General features: G+C 34.8%; 1 protein-coding gene across 1 annotated transcript in view; it reads left to right on the top strand.

Moving 5' to 3' along the window:
• The window catches only part of ATRNL1 (attractin like 1), a gene marked incomplete at both ends in the record, with an annotated part of 422,440 nt that overhangs the window by 190,422 nt on the left and 204,164 nt on the right, over positions 1-27,854 (top strand). Inside the window, one exon of the mRNA XM_079535698.1 lies at positions 21,191-21,252. Within this exon, the coding sequence (XP_079391824.1) occupies positions 21,191-21,252 (62 nt within the window). The remainder of the gene's footprint in view (positions 1-21,190; positions 21,253-27,854) is intronic.

A 27,854-nucleotide genomic window follows, 5' to 3' on the forward strand; every position in this document is an offset into this window, starting at 1 on the left:
AAAAGTACACTTTTTTGATTTTGTTTTCCTTTAAATCATTACTCATCTCTACAAACACACTATTGATTATCAGCCTGGTTTTAGCTTCATTATACTGCCTGTAGTCACAGATCTACTTCTTCTGATATGATAGTTATTTGTTAAACTTTCCTTAAGAAATCAAAAAGTGTTTTGTGGCTGCTAGGATATACTTTTTTCTATTTTTCACTGCCTGTGATCTGAACTTCTTTTATCACATCACCCATGTCTTTATCACTTTCATGCTGTTAGATAAGCCTGTTCCTGTTCCTATTGTATCAATAGTCTCACCTTCCTATCAATTTTCCTTAAAACATTGATCTTGCAGCAAAGCAATGTGGGGTAAGCATTTATTAGAATAATTGTGATGTAGTGCTAGTCCTAAATCAAAGCCTCATTGTATATAAATGGAGAGCAAAAGGAAATTGCTTCCTCAATCTCAAATTTCTTCTATGTCAGGAATTGAAAATGGTCTCCATCAGCTGCTCTGTTGGGTGATGGCTGTGCCCCTGCACATGGTTGCAGCAGTACATCACTATCTGTAGCTGTTCAGCAGTCTCTTCCCTTTCACTTCTGCTGAAATGTCCTTGGATTCCTTTGGTTTTTCAGTTTCTTCCCTTTAACTTTTGAGGAACTATTTTAATGACCACCTTGATGAAACACTTTATGAAATATGGACTGCAAGCCTTCTAATTCAACTTCGGAAACATTTTCGTATGGATTAAGCTCATTTTTTGGTAGAAAATTTAACTCTAGATTTTAGTCAGTGGTTTTCTTTTGCCAATGTTAGGGTAATTTTTTCATGTATTTAAGGTACCTTCTATTCAGCCCCTATCATTAACTCAATATTCATGTCTCAATGAAAACAAATTCTTCCTGTGGTTAAGGGCAGTGATGAATAGTCTGATTATTGCATGTGGATTGTTCACAAATTGCTTTATGTATGAACTCCTTAGCTTTGGTTTGTTATCAGCTAAACAAGATATATTATCTTCTATAAAGAATGAGTGTAGTTAATAGAAAAAAATGATACAACAGTATTGGTCCTTTTTTTCTCACAGAAAAAAAAAAAAAGGAAGTGTTTGTTCAGTTAGGAAAAGCTAAGCTGAATGGATTATGGATTTTATAGGACATTTTGAGGCACTTTCTGAAGATACATCTACTCTGACCTTGTCTGAGACATCACTGCCAGAAAAATTAAAGTTATGTGACATTAAGGCATAGGTTCAGGTTTAAAGGTATTTTTCCCCTCATCACACTCACAGCCATAAGAATTTGCTGGAAAGCAGCATCAGTTTGCCACAGGATTCTTCTCTTACCATAAATAAATTATATTTAGTCATAAAATAGATTTTAACTATGAGTCTGAAACTGATTTTTCACAAGCACTGCATCAGTATTCAAATAAACTTTGTTCAACAATATTTTCTCAATTTTATTTAATACCTTTCCTTTGTCTGTTCAGTTGGACTTGAAATAATGTATGTCAGAGGGGAATTGGTGATTGATGGAAGAAGAAACTAAATTGAGAAAAGAAACTGAATGGGAAAAACATATATTTAAAGCTGAATGTGGCCTGCTGGTTGTGTTTTCCTGGTGTCATTTGCTTTTCTCTAATTTATATATATGTGTGTATACATTTATACATATAATATGTATATGTGTGCATATATGCATATATACACACATGCTTCTATGTGTAGTATATGATTCTTCCTTACTACTTCCATAAACATGTCAGAGTGATTCCAGTGTCAGAACACGGTATATTGTAAGAATGCCGTTAAGGACTTAGATTGAATTAAAAGCTGTCTGTTAGGCAATTAATTCCAGTACATCATTTATGTATAAAAATTTGTGTTTCAATGCATTCATCTGGCTGATTGGGCAAAGCGCATCCTGAGTAAGTTTGCTAATGTCAGAAAGCTGGAAGGAGTTGTTGGTACATCCAGAGTGACCTGTATAGGCTGGAGGGATGGGCCAACAGGAACCTCCTGAAGTTCATCAAGGGAAAGAAGAACAATTCCAGGCACCAGGATGGACTGGGGCACCCAACTAGAAAGCAGCTATTCAGAGAAGGATCTGGGGATCCTGGTAAATACCAAATAAAACGTGAGCCAGTAATCTGCCCTTTGGCAAAGAGAGCTGATGGTGTCCTGGGTTGCATTAAATAAAGTATTTCCATAAGGTTAAGTATTTCCCCTCAGTTCAGCACTAGAGATGTTGTTTCTATGTTATGTCAAACTGTGTTAGATTTAGCTTTTTATAGCTTAGCTTTTGCCATCATTCACTTGTTTTGAAGTTAAGACAAATCAGTGCAATATTGTGGAGAAAAGAACCTGACAATTTGGCATATGTCAGTACTGTTCTTCTGTCTTTTCACTGTAATTTCACACTGTAATATTAGAAGATCTCAAAAGCAAAAGATCATAGACCTCTGTAAGGTCACTGTGAATAGTCTCTCCCTGGAGATCTCAATGCTCAAGCATTTTCTCACTGTCCAGGGGGAGTGCTGCTATCATGGATTTGGCAGGAACAAGAGGCTCTTCCACTGAATATGGGTAACCAGGAAGTACCTCTGGCAAGCAGCGAGCATGGGGGAGCTCGCCTGATCCTTAGAGGGCTGTTTCAGTGACAAACCTCAGAAGTTTTCTCCAAAAAATCTGTCGTCTATTTCTGATGAGTCACAGCTTAGTGCTTCCTGTTCTTTTTCTTCCTGCCATCTTGAGAAAGTGGGCTGGTCAGGACAAAAAATCAGTCACAGATAAATTAATCATCAATTTTTGAATAAGAAGTTGCAGCCTTTGAATATGTCAATAGGAAATTTTAATTAATAAAAAATAGCAAATTGACAATCTATTATGATGGTAAATCTGTATATATTCAGTGGTATTACAGTCTCGGGTGGGTATCCAAGATGCAAGTTGTGTTGTATTGGTGTATTCAATTCAAGCAGATTAACTACAAAAAATCTGGGCTGTGAGTTTTGATAATTGTAAATTTATAAAAATTTTGTAATTATAAATTTATAAAAATTGTGTAATTGGTCACTATTCTGAAGCTCCACAATATTATTGTGCTTTTGCAGGATGGGGAATGCAACTTTTTTTTTTTTTTTGAGACTTTTGAATAGAATCGTGCAGAGATGAAAAAATATTTTATGTGGCTTATTCATTTATTAAGTGAGGTAAACTAAAATAGTAGGTAGCAAAACTATGTACTCATTCTAACTATATGAATAATTATTAAGTCTTTGAGTTAACTCTTGAACTATTTGCCAGCCAATTATGGACTTCTGAAGTTTTCCATCTCAGTTGAATATGAGTATTTGCTGGTTGTCCTGTAAGAAACACTTAAATTTGTTTTTTGAAAAAGCTTTTGCTGTCTAATTTTCCATGATGATCACTGCAACTTTGGGTCACTGTTCTATTTTGTTTCAAAATCCTCCTTTATTTTCAATCCATTTGAATTGGTTTTTAATTCCTTTAAGTTTTTCTTTTGATTAAAGATAAGTAAAAGAAATTATATCAAATTACATATTTCAGGTGAGAAGTTTAAGTATATTTTGTTGCCACACTATTCAAATCTAGATTTCAAATGTTAGTAATCTGCATTTTTTAAAGAGCTGTAGTTATGGCTCTTTCATAGGGATAAACCCATGTCATGTGGCTGTTGTATAAAGTAATGGAGTACATTTGTAGCTTGATTTCCTTGTGGATGATTTTTTTTTTTTTTTTTTCCTGCATGGTAGGAAAATGCGTTGCTGAAGTAACTGATGTGGATTACAGACTTGATTTTAATACCATTTGTTTTTATGGTTCCCGATACTTTTCAATTCCATCTTTGGAAAAAAAGAACAGAGCTGCTGTAGCTTAAGCAGCAGTGACTTAAACTTAAGCACTTTATATTCTTATGCAATAGACTACTAATCAACATTTATATATAACAGCTTAAATTGAATTAAATTAGATTGAAACTAAATTACTAGGTCCTGAGTAAATTGGATTTGGTAATTTACTATTGAGTGAATCTGCAACTGATGTCATAATTTAGATTTGCTTCTTTTGTGAGAACGATGCCAAGAATTGTTCTTCCCTTTGCAGTTTGTTTCTGGGCGTGATGAGGAATGTGGTTTTACTGATGATCCTGCTTGAAGTTCTAAACCAGTAGCTGACTAGAGGTTAACAATGAATGTGCTCAAATGGCATAGCAGGACTGTCAGCTGCTCTTTTCTTGAACTTGCAAGACAGGGTTGGAACTCACTGACTCTCAAGAATGATCAGAGTAAGAGATGTGTTATAGTTTGGGTGTAGGAGAAATGTTGCAGATGCTGCTCTTAGTGTTATTTATAATTCCTGTTTTTATATGCATTAGATGCATATAAAATATCTTTTGAGTTTTAAAAAATTTTTAGCTTTTCCTGTTTACAGTTTTATCACCCTTATTTCTAACAGCTGGTTTATTTACAGAATACATAGGAAGTACATATATGTTTTGCATTTCAGTTATCACTCTTCAAAGTATATTTCAATTTGTATGGAGTCTTAGGAGATGATTTGACGTGATTTCTCAGATATAAATCAGCAGACTTTTATTTCATATAAATCTTGCTTGCATAAATGCACTCTATTTATGAAATTTCTGACGTATTCAGGGAAATTTCATAATGCGTCATAAAACTGTGAGTTGTTCTTTCCAGCCGGAACAACGGCCTTGGGCATGAAACCCCACAGTTGGGCAAAATACTGGCATAATTTTAGAGCTTGATAACGGCACTATTAGCAGAAGGTATTATCGTACCACCTTTTTATAGATGCTTATATTTTAAACCAAAGTCTATTATATGAGACATAAGTGAGCACTGGAACAGACTAAAAAAAAATAAAAGTGTGAATTTCTCCTGCAGCAAGTTTAATATTGTAACACTTATGTGGCTATTATCTTTATTCTGTATAAAGCAGTGAGATTCTCTTTTAGAAATGTAGCTGAAATATATATAACTCAACAATACTATATCTGAAAGTAGTGAGGTGTCAGGAGTTTCTTGACCCATCCAGTGTGACTCTTACACCCAAGCAGAGGATTAAAGGTCTTGGCCAGTCTGATCCAGTTTCTGACTGACAGTCTCTTAAAGCTGCTGATGCTCTGGAGATTATAGAGACCTTTCAGCTTTGCTCAGGGACATGATTTAGCAGAGGGTTGTTAGCTAGGGTAGTATGGTTAGGTCATGGCTGGACTCGATGATATTTAAGGTCTTTTCCAACCTGAGTGATTCTATGATTCAAAAAGTTAATTCTGACTGTTCTGGAACTCAAGTTTTTAGCTTTAGCCTAAGTTTCCAAGTGCTGATCTGCTTATGGAGACATCAGGCTTTGCCTCTGGTAGCGTATCTCCAGATGCAATTAAAATGTTGAAAACCTACTTCCCTAGATAATCAAATTCTATATAACAGGCAAATCCACAGAAGTAAAAATTTTTGATTTTCTATTCTTCAGTAGATCAATTATAACTATGGATGAAGTACAAGTATTAAGGTCTGTGGGCAAATAAAAATTTATACCATCAGTCTGGCTTCCTCAACACCAACAATGTTTTAATACGTGTTTTTTTTTAAGCATCTTAGAGTCTTCAGTCTTTATACAGAACCTTCTGCTGGCTTTCATCTGCCATTCCACAACATTTCACTCTCATCATTCTCAAGTCACTACCACTTCCTAAATTTTTTTTTATCTCTCATCTGGTCATTCAGAGATTATTTTTTCTCCTCATGAAAGTTCAGAGTTGGTGTATTTTTACAATTTCAATTTTGCTTGTTTTCACATTAGTTTCTATTAAAAGTGCACTTTACTCACTCTAGTGTACTCAGACTGCAAAATAGAATTTGGAGATTCTTAAAAAGACACAGCTTAACAGTAATTATGCAAAAAATCCAATTGATTATCAAGTTTTATAAATTCAAAATACATATTATATATAATGCAATGTAATGCAGTGTAAAACTGTTGTTATGGATAAAAATATTAGGAGATTGGGAATACCACTTATTTATATCATTGTGTTAGTGTTTGTGTTTTTGTTTTTAGGAGTGTGATGTGCCATGCTATTGAAATCCCTTTGAATAAAATTGATGATAATTTTCTCTGTGTTTTAAGTTATCTCCACCAAATCAATTGTTCAAATTGATCAATTGATCAACTGTTGCTTAAATATTTGTTTTTGAGTTTTGGGAGGCAGTTTCGAGTTTAAAACAAAAATCACCCTTAAGATAAATAGAGTTTAAAGCGTTATGGAAAATGATTAAGGTTTTGTGTTGAATTGAGAGAGTTAATTTTCCTTTTGGATTATTCAGAATTTTTACATTCCAAAAGCAGCGTGTTTAACAGATGTATCAAAAGGAACATTGGTATACTGACGTAGTCAAGGAATCATAGAATCACAGAATGGCCTGGGTTGAAAAGGACCACAATGATCATCTGTTTTCAACCCTCTGCTATGTGCAGGGTCGCCATCCACCAGATCAGGCTGCCCAGAGCCACATCCAGCCTGGCCTTGAATGCCTCCAGGAATGGGGCATCCACAACCTCTCTCGGCAACCTGTTCCAGTGAATCAGATCAAAGCCTATCAATGTTCAAGAAAGGAAGAGTTAACCTGAAGTTCCAATTCAATTCTAGTACCTTTGATTCCTGTCAGAATCTTAAATTATAGCCCAGTGAATATTTTGAGACTCTGAAGAGTGAATAAAATTTATAGACAGAATTTTAGTAGTTAAGAAGCAAAGGAAAAATAAGCATAAATTCTTCCTCTGGTATGGAGAAAGCATCAGAAATTTTATGTTACAAATGATTCACTATTGAGATGTGTTTGTAGAATCATAGAATCATTTGAATTAGAAAGTACTTTTAAAGGTCATCTGGTCCTACTCCCCTGCAATGAACAGGGATATCTGCAGCTTGATCACAGGATCAGAGCCCCGTCCCACCTGACCTTGAGTCTCTCTTGGGACAAGGCACCCCACCACTAATTTGAGCAAACCCGTGCCAATGCTTCAGTACTCTAATTGTAAAAAAACTTCTGATATCCAATCTAAATCTCCCCACTTTTAGTTTGAAACCATTTTCTCTTGTCCTGTCACAACAGGTCCTGCTAAAGAGTCTCTTTCCCCTTCTGAACAGTGATCATTTCACACAAGAAAATTGTATTGCTTAGGAGTTTTTATTTCTCATGTTCATTCTCAGCAATAAAGCATATTTGGTAGATGATTTGCCTCATAGACCATTCAGTGTTGAAGGTGTGTGACACATTCTTCCCAGAAAATGAAATTCTAGATTTTATCTGAAGATACTTGTGCGTTTTGTATGCTGATATGCTGTATACAGATTTCCCTTTGATTTTAATCAAACCATAATTCACAAATATTACTTCTCTGAAAGGAGGGATAGATCTTTGTATGTACATATGAAGGCTCTCAATATAAAATAGGATTACTTCTTCTTTTTCAGTAGTCATCCTTTTTTATTACTTTAATCGGTCCATTCTCTATACTGTTTATTCGTTTAATATTTGGACTGACGAACGACAATTTCAGATACTGTTGATGATTAAATTAAGACTCCTGTTTTTAGAACAGATGCATTTTAGCTAAGTCAGGTACAGTACAAATGCAAACATGAAGGGATTTTTTATTCTCCTTGCTATATTAAACTTCTAAGTTTGATTGATTGAAGGTAAGAACTCCAAAGCACAAGGGATTAGTTGTGCAATCAGATGGCTTAAAATTTCATTGTTGGTGACTGCTATTGCATTTTATCTTCAACCCCTTTTTGGATTCGAATGTAGTACCTTAATAAGGTTATGGCCAGCAAAAACTTTTATAAATAGATTTTCTGTTACATCTAGTTGTAGCATTATTGATATCTGAGACATTTCAAGCAACCAAAGTTTATATATGCGTAACATATATTAATCTATGTTATTTTTCATTGGTATTCTGTATTGAATTTTGCAGCTATTGAGTTTCTAAATGAAGTGCAAAGAATTTTAATACCATACTTAAGATTTCATGCATATCAAGAATTAGGACATGGAAAGTAGACTTACCACAGCAATTTCAGGTCTCGTCACTTATTTTTATTGGTATCACAGAGTCTTAGAATGATTTAGATTGGATTGGATATCTGCAGGTCATCTTGTCCAACCTCTAGCTCAAGCAGTCAGCTAGAACAGGTTGACCAAGATATGGATGTTCACATGGATGTTGTCCATGTTCAAATGGATTTTGAGTATCTCTAAATATACCTATCAAATATCTTTGTTTCTTCGCTCTTTTCTTTCTTCTCTCTCCTTCTTTTTTTAATTGCTAAGGAGGTTTATTTCTGTACTTCTATTTCTGTATTTCTTATTTTGCATGTCAGGAAATGCAGCTTGTGTTTGGGTTAGAACATGAACCTTGATTTTTTTGAGTAGTAGTTAACTGTTCATTCTTCCAAAGCTGACAAGTACAGCAACATCCATGTTAACAGTGTTAATTAAAAGCAATAAATGTTATCTACTCCACACCAAAGTTACAGGTTTTCCATGTGTATTACCAAAGAAGTTTATGCTTTTTAGTAATTTCAAAGCAGTTTATGTCTATTGATATCTCAGCAGGAAAAAAAAAGTACTGACGTTGACAGAAACAAAGTGATACATTCCAAGTTTAAGTTTCTGAAAAACTGCCCTGATTCTTGTAATGACAAAAAATTATTAAAACTATGATGATCATATATTTATACCACATATTATATCAATACTGTGATGATCATATATTTACTACAACATGCTATTGCAGAAGCATCAATATAAGATGTATAGTTTGTAAAGAGCAAATCTGTGTTTTCATGATTGGGGTAAGTATTGGAATGGAAAGATGCCCACTCAACAACTCTTTTTGTGAAGTATCATTTTTTTTTATTTTAACCTAACTACATGGAAAACATGTAAATTTTGTTGATGTGAATGTTGCTGCACTTGTCAGCTTTGGAAGAATGGGAAGAAAACTAACTCTCATAAATCCTTTCTCTGTGTTGTTTCCTGTTACTGACATGGCAGTCTAGTGGCCTGCAGTAGGGAAATAATCACGAGTAATCAAAGAATTGCAGAATGATTGATGTTGGAAGAGACCAGCTGGAGATAGTCTGACCCCTCAAAGTAGGGTCAACTGGAACAGGTGACCCAGGGCAGTGTCAGATTTTGAATATCTACAAAGGCGGAGAGTCTGAGTAACCTGTTCCAGTCTTCAATCACCCCTGCAATTAAAAAACAAACGAACAAAAAACAAACACAAAACAGAACCACAAAACAACAACTTATGTTTAAGTGGAAAATCCTGTATTTCAGTGTGATCTGATTTAGGTTCAGATTTATACAGGCAACTGGTTTGTGAAACACTTTTTTTAGAAAAAGTATTACTATTTTTAGAAAGGATTATTGATAATGAATTTGTACTGATATAGGACATGTACTGTACTGAACATCTTGTTTATGAAAAGCTCTTGTAAGATTTGAATACGGTCATGTGACTTATTTTTGTGAGACTTTTTCCCAACAGGGCAAGTTAAGATGTCAGTGAACAACATAAATCAGCATCAAGCCCTTATAAATACATAAAATAATTTAAAAACAGAGAGTTGCATGTAGAAAACAAATATTAGGTCTCAGAATTAATATACAGAAAAAAAATTAGAGAATGTTTTGTTTATGTATGCTCATTTCTCAGGGAAAAACCTGAGAAAATTTTAATTTGGACAAAAAGATATGATTGAATGAAATGATCTTGAGGATTTCTGTAACAATTAGGGAAAAAATAGCACAATACCTTCTCTTTGAGTGCAGTCAATGCATTTAGTTAAAGATATGCTAGAGATCGCTTCTGCAGTATTTTTATTCCAGAGAGTGCGCTGAAATCCTTCCTGGAATACTCTGAGGATCTCTGTTACATATGGCTTCTGTCAGGAAAAATACCTTTAAAATCTGAATGTGAGGAATTTCATTCTGTGGGAGTAAACATTATGATTTTAATTTATTTTTCATCACTTTGCTATGCTTGAAGCCAAATAGTTAGAATTATATTTAAATGTATTTATCTCTTTGGGAATGTCATTGTTAATATTTGTTCTTCCATATTCTGTTCAGTACTACTCTCACAAAAGCCTGGACAGGCTTATACAGTAGTTGAGCTTGTCAAATATAATTATTTTTTGGGAAAGTTTCTGAGAATTTTTTTTCTTCTTCTAGAACTTTTGAGGAAAATATTTAAGAGTTAAAGCAAGTTTTTTTTTTGTTTGTTTGTTTAGTTTTTTGTTTGTTTTGTTTTTAAGCTGGAACTTTTCCCATATTTTCTCATTTTATGAAAGTAATCTTTCCCTGCAAGTGTTGTCGTCGTAAAAAGTTTTTTATATATACTTTTGGCCAGCTCAGCCAATAAAAACCTTCTCAAAGCTCATAGGAGTAAGAAGAAACCTCAACATTTTTAGGTCTCTGGAGAAGCCTGCTACTTAAACCTGAAAATGTGTCCAGGCTCTATCTGAAATTAATGCTAATAATCACTTCATAAATATTTTTTTCCATTTACTTGTGATATCTGATAATGCATACACTTGTGTTGTTGTCTTCCATATATTTAAGACCATCTCTCCTCTACTCTTTTTGTAAGTCTTGTAGGCACTGTATTTTTAAGACCCTTAGCCTCCTGTGTAGTTTGATTAAAATCAGCCTGCCAGTCTGTTCATGCAGGACAGGCAGAGCTACATTTTGTAGCTTTGATCCTTAAGAAACAAAAAGGATATCTTAGAAATTGCCATACTGTATTTTTGAAACATGTCCCTAGTTAAAAGAGAGAAACAATTTTGCTGAAGCATGAATATAGGCTGGAAGATACCCAAAGTTTTATTGAGTTACTCTTCCAAATAGGTTTCTTATTCATTGCCTAATTCCCCTGCCATAGAGATTTGGAGCAGCAAATGAGATGTTTCAGAATTCCAAAGTATGTATCTGTGCAAAAGAAACTGAAGTAATTATCTCCCTGGATGTTTTCCATCTTTGCCCTGACTTATATACATATTTTGTTCAGAAGATGTTACTCATTATTTTGGGATCAAATTCTGCTCTACAGATGCCCTTTCTTCTCCTATTCAAACAAAAAGAATCAAGCTAGCACATTCTAATGATTCTCCTGGAAGTTAGTATGAAGTATTCAATATAAGAAAATATATGATCTATGTTCAGGTCAGCGTTATATAGGGACCTCTGTCCCTGTATAATTATCCTTAATTATTATCCTTTATTCTTTGAAAAAGTATAAGGTGCCCTAACTGAAAAAGCGCCATTTTCTTTGAATTTGGATTTTGTTAAAGCTGTTAAGCTACTGAATAGTTAATGTTCATTTGCACTTGCCTAATTAGAGAGTTAGATCTTCTGGAAAATATAATTGAAAAGATTTTTAAAGGGAAGTGCAAAAAGTACCATCAGTACCCTCAGTGTTGCCAACTTTGAATATTTTTTTCTGCTTAATGACTGAGGCCTTTACAAAGTGCTTCACAGTTTGCCCACGAGGTGGGAGCGACTCATGCAGAACTTTGTTAAGAGCCTCCAAGATGGCAGTTCTAGCAGATACATATCTGTGTCTCATATATTGCAGTCTTGTTTTGGCATTTCAGTTATTGGGCTTTCATTACAATGCTCACGGTTTCACAGAAATGACCTTTGCCAAAACAGTACATACCTTAACAGTATGGCACATTGGTCTACTACCCAACTGCTAGCATGGCAGCTCGTAGTCTCACAGCCTTACAGCATAATTTCTTGGAAAAACAATTTCAGTTCTACAAGTCCCATTTTTCTCCTTGGTTTACATCCTGCTGAATCTGCTTGAAAGCTAGCTACCCGTCAACCTTTTCCCAGCTGCTTATTGCAAGTTTTTAAAAAATATGACATCAAAGATTTCCATTCACTAGCATTATAATTTTCCCCTGCATCTTTTTTGAATACTTTGCTGGATACGACAGTGTATCATTCAGTGATATAATAGATCAATGACACATCAGCCTGACTCTACAGAATATATTAGAAAGTTGAGTAAAATGTAAGCTGTCAGTTGCCTGTTTTTTGTTGGTGGTTTTTTTTTTTTCATATTTATTACAGCTTGCAATACAATAAGAGTTTCAAATGAGGAGGAAAAATAATGAAAGGGAGTAAAATTAACATAAAAAAAAATTGGATCACAATGTGTTCTCTTAATCTTCACCATTTAATTTTCGTTTTATCTTGTAGAAGTCTCAGTTGTCACTTTCCTGATTTTGATCACCTCTTCAAGGGGGAGAATATTAAATTCATTTCGTTCTTTACATGTTATATATATATTTTTTGCCTGGTAGGCTGAGGGTATTTTTTATTTCGGTTAACCACTTCTACTGTATTTTAAGTCATTCACATTTTCCATTGGTGGGAACAGTAGTACTTTCAGCCACAGGTCTATTAGAACAGTCTTGTTCTTATGTAGATAAGTGAACACCATCTCTCACATATGAAGAAAAGAACAAAACAACCAAACCACACACAAAGCCAAACATTTTTGCTTCCACAGAGTGTATGTACAACACAGGAAGCTTAATCAGTTTTATTTTTACATCATGACTTCTTAGGTGGGATATTCTAAATTATATAAGTTAGTATGTGCCCTCTTTTATCTTTGCTCTCATATCTCAGTCTTTCTGACTACAGAGGTGGATCTTCACTAAGAAATGGAAATAATGATAAAGCTAGTGGTCTTTTCCCCTGTATACAGTTGATGAGATTTCTGTGTCTTCATTTGACTATTATGATAAAAAATAATACTTGGATACTCATAGTCTTCAGAAGCCTTTTCTGCATGAGCCACTCTCCTGACAACTTTTGTCTAGTTAGTCTTGTGAGGGGCAGGACTAAGCATTTCAATTTCTCCTTTTAGCATTCTGTTTTGAAATCCTGCCTCTTTGGAAGTCAAAAGTACGTAATTTACAATTAATGTTGCTGTAGTCAATGTTTGCCTCTGAAGGTGGCAGACAAACCAGACCTATCTCTACTTCTAGATGCATTCCATAATAGTTCTAATTATAAGATGAACAAAATCGAAGTATTTTTTCTATGAATAGCTGCTGGAAAACAGGTTCCATTCATTTTTCAGAGGTTTAATTACATCAAATGTACTCACAGTGACTTCTACTCTTGTTGTAATAGCGTTATTTACATCTTGAAATTAAAGCTTTCCTTTCATGGCCTTATCTGTAGGTAAAGGCTGGATGAATGAATTTCTCTGCTAAGTGGGAATCCTTCTTTTTGGATGTTTTACACATTAGAGACAGGAATCAACAAGGACTATTTTATACAAAGTGGTATTATATACATAAATCTTCTGAAAGACAGATACCTTTGGGATATTGTAGGCTGTAGACTTTTGTGTAATCCATTACCCGTGCTCATATAAACCTTTGATTTGTGGGTTAAAACCTGAGGCTGAGTAACCTCATAAATATGTTAATCCAGAGTAATCAAGAAAAGTGCTATTGCAAATACAAAATTTTTATTCCATAGTTCCAACAGCTTTATAGCATGCTCTTCATTTATAACAATAAACTTTGGGACATTATTCTTTTCACGTTTAAGAAAATGCTTTGCCCTTTTCTTGGCATATCACCAATGACTGTTACATATCTTATTTTGAGCAACATGATCTTTATGCAAAAGTCAGCACATGTTTTGCATATTCTAAGTTTTTGATTTCTAAAATGAGCAAAACACTACAGAAATCTAAGAATTTGGCTTATGTAGTCATGACTGTGAAGAGGAAAGGGACCTGGGGGTGTTGATTGATGCTCAGCTGAACATGAGCCAACAGTGTGCCCAGGTGGCCAAGAGGGTCAACGGCATCCTGGCCTGCATTAGAAATAGTGTGGCCAGCAGGAGCAGGGAGGTGATCATCCCCCTGTACTCAGCACTGGTGAGGCCACACCTTGAGTACTGTGTTCAGTTTTGGGCCCCTCACTACAAGAAAGACATTGAGGCCCTGGAACGTGTCCAGAGAAGGGCAACGAAACTGGTGAGGGGTCTGGAGCACAAGTCTTATGAGGAGCAGCTGAGGGAGCTGGGATTGTTCAGTCTGGAGAAGAGGAGGCTCAGGGCAGACCTCATTGCACTCTACAACTTCCTGAAGGGAGGCTGTGGTGCAAAAGGGTCTGGCCTCTTCTCCAGGCAAATAGTAGGACCCGAGGAAACAGCCAGAAGTTATACCAGAGGAGGTTTAGGTTGGATATTAGGAGAAACTTTTTCTCTCAAAGGGTGGTCAGGCACTGGAATGGCCTGCCCAGGGAGGTGGTGGAGTTCAAGAGGCGCCTGGATGAGGAGCTACAAGAGATGGTTTAGTAGCTTATGGTACTAATAGGAATGGGAGGGTGGTTGGACTGGATGATCTTGCAAGTCGTTTCCAACCTTGTGATTCTGTGATTCTGTGATAATTCTTTTTAAATTATAATTTTTATTAGCGTGAAGATCGTAGATTGTCTGACCAAACCTGATCAACTCTATACCTACAATGTTGGTAGGTATATTGGGAGTGTTGATTTTTTCAATATATTATCTTATTTAGCAACAAATTTTTCCTGTTATATTTATTTCTACAAATGCACGTGAGCATGAACACATGCATTAAGTGGCGCAGTAACCATACTAAGTTCTGCAGTTACTCAAATGGCTAAGGTAGGTATTTTTTAGCAAAGGTGAAAAAATGTATTCTGTGCAGAAAAGTAAATATATTTTTCATGTTTATAAACTTCAGAATGTGAGAATTCTGCTTTTCTTTGGGGATATAATTAATGTGTACTAATAAATCTCCACTGAATGCTGTTTATAGAAAGAGTGGTATTTAAAACTCACTCTTTTCAAGAAATAAACAGCATTTTCCTTTGGTTTATATTTTATTTCCTAGGTACTGCAATACAAATATTTACTTTGCTTGTTTTGAGTAGCCCTGTCTTTACTGTATGTATAATAATGAAAACTGAGTTGCTAAAAAAAAAAAAAAGGAACAAATAATGAGTTCTGAAATCTTACATTTCTTAATTCACATGAAGTACCTGTCATAAATTATTTTTTTTCTACTTTCTGTAATAAGTAACTACAATTTTGTATTTGGTACCTAAAGAATCGAAAGCTGAACACTGATAATTCGAGCAATATTCTGTTTTCCATGATGTATTAAGTTTCTATTGTTCAGATTAACTATATAACATAGATATGTCTCTCTGTGTGTGAATCTGATTTTATTTTACTTTTTATTATAAAATCTGGGTCCACTTTTTGGTGAGCTAAAAGTTGCGCAGCAGCTAGTTCACTCTTCATAAAATAAGACTGCATTTCTACATCTTGTGGAAATAATACTGCTACCAACGTCTTTAAAAGCAGAAGGGAGTTCAAAACTTATTTTGACTTGAATCTCAGATACCTTTAAAATTCATTCATTGAGATACTGTACCACTGATTAGATTTCTGTGTGGGATAACAGTAAAAGTGAAATCCTTTCATTCCTGAGGGAGCTCAGTGCCCTCTGAAAACCTCTTTGTGATTTCTAATTTGATCTGATTTCTCTAAATTTTATTTTGAATATTCTACAGGAGTAAACAAATTATATATTGATAAATAATAAGAGGTCCATTATTCTAAGCCATCAGGATAGCTTTATAAATTAAACTCATTTGAACAGTATACTTTTTAGTAGAGCCAATACAAAGTTATTAACTGCCTACAAGATTAATGAACTATAATGTTTTGGCACTTGCGTGTCCTTCCACAACATCCAGTGCCCCTAGCTTAGATTTGAAGAACAAGACATATGGATGTAATGGAGATACAACTCCAATGGCCTACAGTCGTATCCTGAAGCTGCTTGTTTTCTCCTGTACGCTGTAAGGAGCAAGTTGGGGGGATTAAAGTTGTATTTCAAGCAGAGGTTGTAATAGACACATGAATGATTACCTAAGTGTGCCATTTTGTGAGACGTTTTCCACAGAATTATGTTTCCCCCTTAATTTGCATGCATTTTCCACAGGTTGCCTCCGCTCAGTTTGTAAGCTTTTCCGTTTATAAAAGACAACTTGATTCAGTGTCAACTTCTGTGGACTGCATAAGGAACACAACAAACTCCTGTGGAGCTGTTGGTACTCATGTGCTGTGTGCTGGAACAGTGCTGAGATGCACACACTGCCACAGGATTCCCCTCCCCAAGGGTCAGTGAATAGGAGATATGGGGTGACTGCGGTGCAGGTGAAGAGGTGAAGAGCTAGTCTCACTTGGTAGACATTTGCTTTAGCTGCTCTTAGAGAAACTTTTGCCCTGATTTGACCAGTTAAGAAGCTGTGATTTGGTGGCATTTCTGCATCCTGTCTGATCAGTTAGCGCTTCAGTGGCTGAGATCTTGACACGCTTATGACTGGTGTGTACTAGAGTGTTCTATTTCTTGAATTTCAGAAAATTTTTAATTCTTCATAGGAGAAAGAATTCTAAGCCGCCATCTGCACTGTATGATAATTGTGGTGAAGTGACCTATTCACCTCAATGAGATGTACTGAGATTCAGCATTACAAGGCAAGTCAAGGGTATAAAAGGGTATTACAAGGGTATAAATATACCCTGACTTCACGATGACTTCATCATCCAGGAAGCTTTTGTCTGATCATTTACACAAATTCTCTAAAGCATATATTTTCAAGTTGCCTTCCAATCTCATCAGTAGGTACAGAACTGTGACTTAAAAATCAGTTGTCAGTTGGTACGTTCTCATACATCAGGACTTGAATTCTAAATCGCTTCATCAACTCTTCATCTAGCTGCCATTTGACAGAGCAATACAACAGTAGTGTGCTGGCATTACTGTCTTTTATAGTTTCTTTTGATAAGAAGAAAGATAGCATTTCAGTTTTGCTTTATTAAATTAACATTACTATTTTTAATACATGATGTTAATCTGTATGGGCAACTAACTGATTTGTGTAGAAACATCAAACACATATAACTTGAGGATTTTATATGTTTATTTTTTGAATGAATAAATATAATTTGCAGTTTTTACTTATTTTGGTACTCTAGAACAATTCTAGTCTGTCAGTTGTTAGAATCTAATTCTTTATTATGGCCAAAATCATTATTGTGTTCATTCAGCTTTGCTTGAAAGATTCCTTTATTCCATTCCCTCTAATTCCATATTTAATTTTTCTGCCAGCCCATTTAAACAAGTCCAGGCTTTAAAAAAAAAAAAAAAAAAAAAAAAAAAAAAGCAGTTACTGCAGAAGTTGTCTAGAAACTTTGCCATTTCACTCAGTTTTTGGGAGAATTCAATCCTGCAAAGATTTATGTCTAAAATAACTTTCTGGTACTGTAGGTACTATAGATGTCAATGACTTATTATTTAATGACTTATTATTTAATTTTGAAACCTGTCACTTCTCCCTTGTCCATATCTTTTAATTTTCTTTCAATCTTTCATTGACTTTAATACTCAATGATTCAATTTCTTAGTAATGTCTATATTAGTCATTTTAAAGTTGTTTTTTTTTTTTTTTTTTACATACTGACTTAAACAGTAAATTAGATAGTAGTTCCCCTCTCCCAGTTTTTCTCCTTCACTAATTCCAGGATGTTAACTGAGGATTTCACTGTGTGGTATGCATTTGAACATATGTGTACATATGCACATGATTAAAGATAGCAGTAAAATAAGTGTGTGCATATTGATTTTAATAGGCAAAGTGCAAGTTAGGAAAAAATTCAACAGTAAAAACCTACTTTAAGAATGTCATTCTCATTTGAATACAAACTTAGATTGTCTTTCAGCCTCTCATCGTTCTGAGTAGTGGAAATAATATCCTGTAATTATTTGAGAAAGAAAGGGGTGGATATTTGGTTAATCTAATGTATGCTACTGTGAGAGACAGGACTTCAGCATGCAGAACTAATCTCTAGAAGCTGCTTATCAAATCTTGATACGAAGGCTGTGATTTTGAGTCTGGTTTTCTTGAAGTTATCTTTCATTCTCTATGTTATCAACATAAAAGTTTTACTACCATTAATTCTCGCAAATGAGAGGACTGTTTGTTGAAATTGGACTAAATGCTTTACACAGCAGAAAGCAGTAGGATTCTGCCAGAAGGCACTTAGCTCTGTACTGCTTCTCTGATCACTTCATCCCAGCAAGAGGGAATATTTCTTTTCTTTCTATTCTAGCATTGGACTGTTTTGCAGAAATAGCCAATCAGTATTTAGGAACTCTGCGAGAGTTTTTATCTCACCTAACATTACTTACATCCTAAGTCTGACATAAAATCATAGTCACAGACTCCCCACCGTTGTTAGCAGAAAGAAAGGGCAGCTCCATTGGGTAATTCATCCCACATTATGTTGGTCCATTTATTTTAGAGTCACTCATCTATCCTAAGCCTTTGTATCTCCATTGATTCCTATAAACTAGCTAGGTAATTTTCACTAGATTCAACTTCCTCATGTCAAAATTCAGAGTTATATTCTTTCAAACTTTATTTTCTGTTTTTGGCAAATCTGTGCTTTTCTTACTGTATTCTTTTGGAATTTTTGTTTTCTGGTGGAAAAGAATAAAACATAGTGGTTAAATACTACAGGATAATGTTTTTACTAGATTGGTTTTTGCTAGATTGGTTTGCTAGATTGGTTTCCTTTGAATTACAGAGACAGCTTCTTTTTCATATTAAAATACAAAATTCTATGTCCAGACTTACTGTTTCCATATGAAAGATGTACCCAAGTTAGACTTTAAATACTGTCTCATTTTCATGGTGGAACAGATCTTGACCTATTGTTCTGTCGGATTGTTATTGCTCTATGGCAAGTAAAAATAGCCAAGGTGAAGATGACATGAAATATCTAGAGCAGGGGAAAAAATTCTACTCCTTCAGATACTAACCTTTGGAGCCTGGAAAAATCCCTGTGTTCAAAAGTTTTTCCTATTTTAGCAGATACATTCTGTACGTCACTATCTAGGGTAAAGTGTATTTCCAATGTCATGTATGTAGCCAAAGACTTAAAAAATTTAGAAATAGCACACAGTGAAATGCTGTTTGTAATACATCCTTGTATACAGTGTTCTCTGAAATAGTCATCCAGTTAAAAATCAAGGCAGAAATATTGATAGAGAAAACATGTAGTAATATTTCTGAAGTTAAAATGGGAAGATGAGGCTTGGAGATAAAAGTTGGATTCTTTTCTTAAGCCAGCTGAGTAACTAGAAGAGTTAGACAAATGTTCAAATACACAAGTCCTTCATGTCTGATACAGAAGTTCTAGACTTCAAAGCTAAATCCAAGTTGAAAGCAATTGCTCAGAATTTAATTATAGAGAATTTTTCATAAAATAGTTGCTGTAGTTCTTACTTCTTGGTTCTGATCCTCGCAACTCCTTCACAAAACGAACCTTGAGACTAGGATACAAGAAGCCTTGGATTTAGAAGTATCAGTTTTAGGCATGTAATAATTTCCTTGCCCATGCTCATCTTTTCATGTTTCACTGGTTATAAACTCTCCATCTCTCTTTTTCCTTTCATGACTTCCCTACCTTATCAACTCCTCCTTTTCTGTTACCCATCCTTTCTGCTCCACCCAAGAAAACTGTGCATTATGTGATCTAACATACATATTTAATTAAACTGAGCAATCTTCCTAACTTCTACTTTGCTTTCAAGTCACCTGTACTCGGCTACTAAAAGAACTTGCATACTCCAGAACTTGATTCATTATTATCTTGTGAAAAATGTATCAATGCCTATGGCTTTGTCTTATTATGCATAGATCCTCATAGCTGGAGCTTCATAACAATTAGAATGTTCTGAACTACCCAGGAAAAATACTTTTCTCCTTGCAAATTCCTTAAGGTTGAAATTCTCTAATCATAAGGCAGCTTTCATTTTTAATGGAGCTATATGCTGTAATAATTCTCTTAACATAGAAAGAAAGAAAGAAGGAAAAGAGGAAAGTTCAGAAAATGTCTAGGGTTGATTGTTGTTTGGGTTGGTTTGGTTTTTTTGAACCATTTGTTTCAATCTACACTTGAACACAATCTCTGAACACAACCAAATTTATTTGTTCCATTGCTGGCCTAAAGTTCTGTCATTTACTGCTAAGAAAGTTCACAGGCAGTGAAAGGGAATCCACATAATTTGGTATAATTGTTAGTCATAATCAGATCTCAAATGCATGAAGACTTCTAAAAAACCACATATGACCAGGCCAGGAACAGAGTTTGATCACGTTGTGCAATTCAAAGTAGAAAGTTCTGTATAGTATCAGTTTGGTACTTACATATTATGAAATGTAGAACAACTCAGGGACTTAGGGATATTTGCAGATACGCCTTCAATATTAAGTGCAGTCCTTCACATCAGTGATGAGCAATTATAATAGCAATTATGGTCTGTATTCCGTGCAAGTGTGGGTGTGTGGCTGTGTGTATGCTGTTTTAGAGATAATTATTAAATCTTCATAAGAAATTACAGTGAAGGGCTGAACTAATGCACGTTCATGTGAGGCTGTAGAAATGTTGCCAAAAGAATGTTTGTTGCTTTGTCTTTAATTCACTTTGAAATATTTTGCTTTATTATGCACCAGATCAATCTGTTTTTCTTTTAAAATTAGCATTCATTTTTAAATTGTGCAATTAAAATATTTTAAATTTATTAATTTTAAGCAAAAATGGCTTTTTGCATTTCTAAAATCACGTTTCAGTATTTTAATTAGAATGGAAAATGGTGGTAGTTGAAAAATAGTTAACTATAAAGAAGATTATTTACATCAGTGCGATTTATTAGTAGTTTCCATGTTGTTTTCAATTTTTATAACAAGCAAGAGTTACATGGGTAATTTCTATTAACATTACTTCAATAGAAAGACTATATTTCATTGTGCATATTTTGACTCTGACAAAGACATGGGAGTTAGTTACTCATCTCACTTTATGGTGAATGCAGGTGTGTGTACACCAGACTGCAATTACACTTGAAGCTGATCATCCGTGGAGCCATAAAGCCCCAGCCTAAAAAGAAAATGGCTCTGAAAATGTTGTAATTTACTTCTATTTTATTTGCAGATTGCCTTCTCACAGCACAATACTATCATGGATCTGGTGCAGTTCTTTGTCACCTTCTTCAGGTAAATTGCTTTTTCTGTTTTTTTTGACTGAAACTGTGCTGATTCTGTTGCATCAAACAAATACCTTTCCAAGCTCTTTAATCTTAAGAAATGCCTGAAAGGAAGCCTTTAAACTGTGTTCACTAATTTGCACTGATGGAGAATCAGGGGAATGAAACTGCATGTGCAGGGAGCTTTTTGCTTTGTTCATAGGCTCATTGGTACAGTGTTCACACTTACACATCTGGCTGATCTTTATGCAGTACTTCATATCACAGTGATTAAGTGAAGCCAGCTTTATTTGACTCCAGTAATGTGTGTGCATGATTTTTTGTGACCTGTTTTACTGAATTATTAAAAATGATGGTTCTGTTCAATGTTTTGTGAAAGTTATGTTTTAATAGAAGACCTCAAATCACCGTTAATGCTTTTGTGAGTTAGAGGTGAATTGTGAAAGTCACTAAGTGATGCAGAAGCTTTAGTGGCAGCAGTGCAAGAATTGGCTTCATCTGCAGCTGGGCAGCTATTCTAGCATCTGAACAAAACTCAATCGAAACTTCATATAAGTTCAGTTATTTTATAAAATGTCACAAAGCTAATATACATGGGTTACTTACAGTTCTTTGAAATCTTGCTATGAATGCATTCCTCAGTAACCACAGTGTGTATGTAAAACGCAGAGACTGAGGGACCACTATGTACATCAGACTTTCTGTATCTTGAGAATGCTACGTGTTTATTTTACAAGTTCACAGCACTGCTCTTCTTCCTGTTTTCATGACCATGCTTTGGGGAACTGTACTCAAACAAACAGACAGTTAAATGCTGTGAACAAGCAAACTTCTGTTAATTGCTGTCACCTTTAAGGGGGCAGAAGCGAGCAGGCCCTGATGTGTTCTGCATACAATATGTTGGCTAATGGAGGGCACTTCAACAGGTGATGCCAAGCATTCCATTCCTCTTCTTCCACTGCAAATGGAGCATTAAAATGCTGATTGCTTGAAGGCCAGTCTAGCAATAGTTCACTTTGTTTCTGGGGAATAAAGATCCAGAAGGAGGTGATATTCATGTGAACCTGTTATCCCATACTGAGAGAAAGGGTGTCCTAGCTGGCCGCTAGGGTAACATTGCCTTTGATTCAGCTCAGTCTAATTAACAAGGCTTTCAGCTTACACTCAGCTCAAGAAGAGGGTCTTGCAGCTGTTTTCAGTATAGCATTAGCAATCAGCCTTAGGAATTGAGTTGCTGAAATACTGAAGGGTTGAAAGGTGGTAAGAGTATTCATCTATGAACAGCGAAACAGATCTGTGTGCTCTTTATTGTTATGGATTATTTAAAAGAAGATAATGAGGAAAGTCTTTCTTTGAATTCATTTCTATGTGTATAAGTGTGTCTTTAGGTATCTTCAGATCCAGACACAAACTTTGTGATGCTGAAGAGTGTTCTGGTGCCTTTAGATCTAGGCAACATGTCTATGAGCATAGAAGCTCTCCTATATATCCAAGAAAAAAACTAGAAATAAAAAGAAAAGCATGTGTCAGAGTCATACTACGCAAAGCAGATCTGGGAAAGGATGGAAAATATCTAAGGAGCTTGAGTTGCTGCAAATTGGTGCCATAATGACATAAAAAGTTAGTAGCACTGTGTTCCCAAGTTAACGAACTCTGCCTGGGAGATGAGCCTGAACATGCAGTTTGGCTAATTGGCTCCTTCCTGTACTTTGTGCATGTTTATTTGGTTGTTTTTTGTTTGTCTGTAGTTTGTTTTCTTCTGCAGTTAGAATGAAAGATATCCATTGTAAACATCACTGCATTTTCCATTAGATTTTAAACTGGATGTTCTTTCTTTCCCTGGGAACAGTAGTCTTAACTAACTGCAGAATTTATGATAGAAACATTTAGCAAGGACTAGCAATTAGCAATGAATTGTTTTTCATTGTTGTTATTTGTTTGCTTGTTTTCACACTAATGGATAGAGTTATATAGATATATATATATAAGTTCATATATATATATCAAGTTAAATATATATATATATATAAAAGTATATATAAATAATATAGAGAGTTATATATATAAGTTCATATAACATGAATTCTCCAAAGTGGCTTACAGTGGTCAAGCCTGTATATTACAATTTATATTACATTTATATTCATATTATCATTTATATTATCATTTATATTTCAACTTATAATTTCAAGAATTGCAGCCTAGCAATACTGTGTATGTATACATACTTGTATGTGCATATATATATATGCATTTATATGTATATATGTATTTTTAACTGGATAGTTAAGTGTAGTATATTAAAACATTGACAAATTATGGTGGTAATATTAACACCTACAACACATTGAGCAGGATTGTTGAAACAGCAAATGGTTGTATGTAAACACAATGTTTACACACAATGTTCTAATACGCTTGATTTAAATTTAAAAAAAAAAACAACTTTAAACATTCTCAATAAACAAACGTTTAGCAAGGACCTTCTTCCATCTAGTATTATTTTGTATTTCTGAGCACGTAACCCTATTCACATTGGCTGCCTAGCTAAACCAGAAAGGACGTTTATGTAATGATGATGTTTTTTTTTATCATTCATAAGTATAGCTTAAAACTCTTCCTTTATAGGGGTGAATGTTCTAGAGTAAAAGATGAAATATGCATTTTATTCATCCAGTCAGAAACATCAAAACAAGATAATTTTTTAGAATTTTCAATATATATCTACAATTTTAAAAGTACTATTCTCTAAAGAATTTATTTTAAACTAAAAGTGGAAATCAGTTTAATTTTTCTTTTTATACTGGGATGTATCATTGTACCTGCTGGCTTAGTGACCTCTTCTCTAAAGCAGAATTGCAATCAGATATCTAAGAGCAGCACATTCCTAATAGGACTACAGAGACTGTAGCATCTGTGTTGCTTTAGTCAATGCTTTTTAGCTTATGCCTTGAAGAATTTTAGCTGTTGCACCGATTGAGAAGTGAGGGTTTTTTCCACCTGCTTTGAAGCAGTAAAAAATCTCATTAGAAAATTTCACAGGCAGTGTGTGTGAACGATCTCCCTTCTTATACTGAACAAATTCCATCCCAGCTGCTGTAGAAAGTCCATTCCAATATTACCTTGAAAAATAAACATTCAATAACCTAAAATATTTTCAAATAAATTATAAATTATGATGGAGTTTTCAACGTTTGCAAATCTTTAAGTCTTTAGATTTTAAATCTTAAATCTTCAAAGTATCTTTAACTTCTGAAAACATTATTTTGTCTTTAATTTCTTTGTGCATATATACTATAATTGGCATATAATTATATATATATATAATATTATATATATATAGGCATATAATGACCAATATTTGTTAATTTTAATTATACATATTTTCTTAGTTAATTCAGAATTGAAAGCCAAGAAACTCCTGAGTTCTAAAGCTGCTCTCAGTAAGATTATAATTAAAAATTTTAAACAGTGCTCATCCATTTCTTGCAAACTTTTTTGTATCAAGAAGATGAAGCAGAAGTGTTGTAAAAAAAATCTTTTTCTCATAATCCTGCAAGTTATTGATACAGATCAAGTTTAGTTATTCATATTGTTGTGATAGGCAGTGATATTCATCTGCTACAGTCATAACTATTTTCATATGACATATTTCAAGTACAAAATATCAGCCACTAATTAATTAATCAGGCTTTCCTCTGTGTATGCATCTTCTTTATGCTCTGAGAATGGTTCCTTCCTTTGTCTCTGGTTCATCTCTTGGGGTGGAGCTGCCAGCTGATACCCACATGTTAGTCGTATTCAGATTATGCCTCCTTACTATTATGGATTACTGAATTTATGTTTTGTAATCAGTGGAGTGTTATTAAGGAATATGAAACCAATATTTTCTTGTGTATTCATTAAATGTTCTGTGAAAGCCATGGCCAAATCAGGTGTGTGCTGTTGACAAATCTTTCTGTGCACGTTAGAAATGAGAGAAAGCAATATTCAAAATATGCCTGGAACTTACTGCAGGAGAAAGGCATGGGCATTTAGGATATGATGAAGTCTTGTAGAGATACAGCTGTAACTGAAGAGCCAGATATAGAATAGAATCATAGAATCACCAAAGTTGGAAAAGACCTAAAAGATCATCCAGTCCAACTGTTCGCCTATAACCAATAGCTCCCACTAAACCATGTCCCTCAACACAACATACAGCCTTTCCTTGAACAGGAAACAGTCAGTGACTCCACCACCTCCCTTGGCAGTCCATTCCAGTGCCTGACCACCCTTTCTGAAAGTAATACTTCCTAATGTCCAGCTTGAATCTCCCCTGCTGTAGCTTGAAACCATTCCCTCTGGTCCTATCACTAATGACACGACAGAAGAGGCCGACCCCCAGCCCACTACAACCTCCCTTCAGGAAGTTATAGAGAGCATTGAGGTTTCCCCTGAGCCTCCAGGCTGAACATTCCCAGCTCCTTCAGCCTCTCCTCATATGGCCTGTGTTCCAGACCCCTCACCAGCTTTGTTGCCCTTCTTTGAACACATTCCAGGGCCTCAATATCTTTCTTGCAGTGAGGGGCCCAAAACTGGACACAGTACTCGAGGTGCGGCCTCACTAGTACTGAGTACAGGGGAAATGTATCATATATCATATATCATGCCCTTCTGTATTACTGTTGGTAACAACAACCCAAAGCAGTTCTTTCAATTAAATTTCATTCAGCTGGACTGGATGGATGCACTAAAACTGATTATGTAAGATGTCCTGAGAGCTTCAATAGCTGAATGGGCCATTCTTGGTGATAATTTGCAACAAGTGGATTCCTTCTCTTTACTAGCGTGCTGTAGTGAGTTGTGGATTTGTTTTAATTAAAAGTAAAGATGATAAAATAATACTGGATATACATAGTTTTGTGAGGTTGTCATGAAAACAAAGTGCAGTTTGTAAGGATCAGACCATATCCACCATGGCTGGGTTCTCAGAAAATGTAGAAGTCTTATAAATCAGATTTAGAATATCTTCTGGAAAAAAAAAGTTATCCTAGCAAAACATGGATTTTATGTTTGGGGCTAGAATAAAATTGATTTTTATTTAGTGATGCATTGAAGAGTTTTTCCCTTACTTAAAAACAAAGGGTCTTACTTCCACTGGGATGAACATCTCTGTACTGCAGTATTTTTGAGTTTGTGTTGAAAATATTTGATTTTGAACTGAATGCAGCTCTATTTTGTGTTCTATGCATCACCAGGAAGCTTTGTTATCACGATAGAGTTATTTGATGCATTCATATTTCGTGAGAAAGCGGCCTCTTGTTATTAGCCTGCAGGCAGAGGAGATTCCCCAGTACCACTAGACTGGTTGCTCGACAAAACAACAGATGAGTTAGTTCCCCAGTGAATAGAACTGTTTTTTGTTATTTTGTTCTTATTTTTCTTTCTTTGTTATCATCCTTTTCAGTCAGTTGGAAGTGCATCTCAGTGTGCCACAGCTTGCAGTATTTTTATTTTGCCATATTGTGTTCTTCAAAGTAGAAAATATTTGCTTAGCTTTAAATCTGGAGGTGGCCTATGCATTTTATTGATATATAGCAGATTTGAGGTTTGCCTTCCTTCAACTACATGCATGTGAAATATCCCTTTTTTGACCTGATGTACGTGTCAAGCACAGCGCAGGTTTGCAGTTTGCTGAACCTCGTGAAATACTGAATCCCAAGTTCTGCTCAGTTAACAGCATCTAGAAATATGTTCTGTGTATGTTTCATATGAAATATGTTTCTGTGTATTAGCTGCAGTAGGAATCAAGAATAGATTTGAAATTCTACCTTTTGTGGGTTGCATTTTCTCCTTTGACTGAATGAAATATTAAGTGTTGATCACAGTTGAATTTGATGAAGGGTATAAAAGAAGTATTGTCTAGGATGGAACAGATAGACATAGATGTATAAAGTTCTTAGATGTTTCATGTATGAAGTTCCAATCTCATATGGTATATTCATTTTTATTCCCTCGCTGTATGATCTTGAATTTAGTTGCAGCACCATATTAGCATCCAAATAAGGTTCAATTCCAACAGGAATTGAAAGATTTATTTATTTGTTCCTAAAAAAAAAAAGAAAAAAAAAAATAAAAGAAAACGTTAATCCTAAATAGCACTGCTCATTTTGTATAAAGCTGAAGTCTTGCAGTCCAAAAAAACACTTCTGCTATTACAAAATCTGAATGGAAACAAAGCTGCCACTTCCATAGTAGTGTTCACACCAGAGGTCTCTAAAGATGTAAAAGATACATCCCAAGACACATGCAGAAAGTGTGTATTTTGTTTTGATGCCTCAGCCAAGTGTTCCCCCATTGCATTACGTGTTTGTCTAGTTGTAGTATGTGAGAAACATTGAAGGCTTTCTTGAAATCCAGAAAGATTACATTAACTGGCTTCCTTTGGTCAACCAGGTGGTCAAATAAAGAGTGAGACTCAATGATCCTTATGGTTCCCTTGGGAAATTCTATGATTCTAAGCAATTAAAGAAAATGGAAAATAAAAAGTAGAATTTTTCTTTAAGGAATAATGTCATTATCCACTTCTCAGACACTCTGCCACTCTGTCTTTGTAAATGCAGTCAGTAT

Source organism: Tetrao urogallus, assembly GCF_951394365.1.
Source record: "Tetrao urogallus genome assembly, chromosome: 5".
NCBI lineage: Eukaryota > Metazoa > Chordata > Aves > Galliformes > Phasianidae > Tetrao > Tetrao urogallus.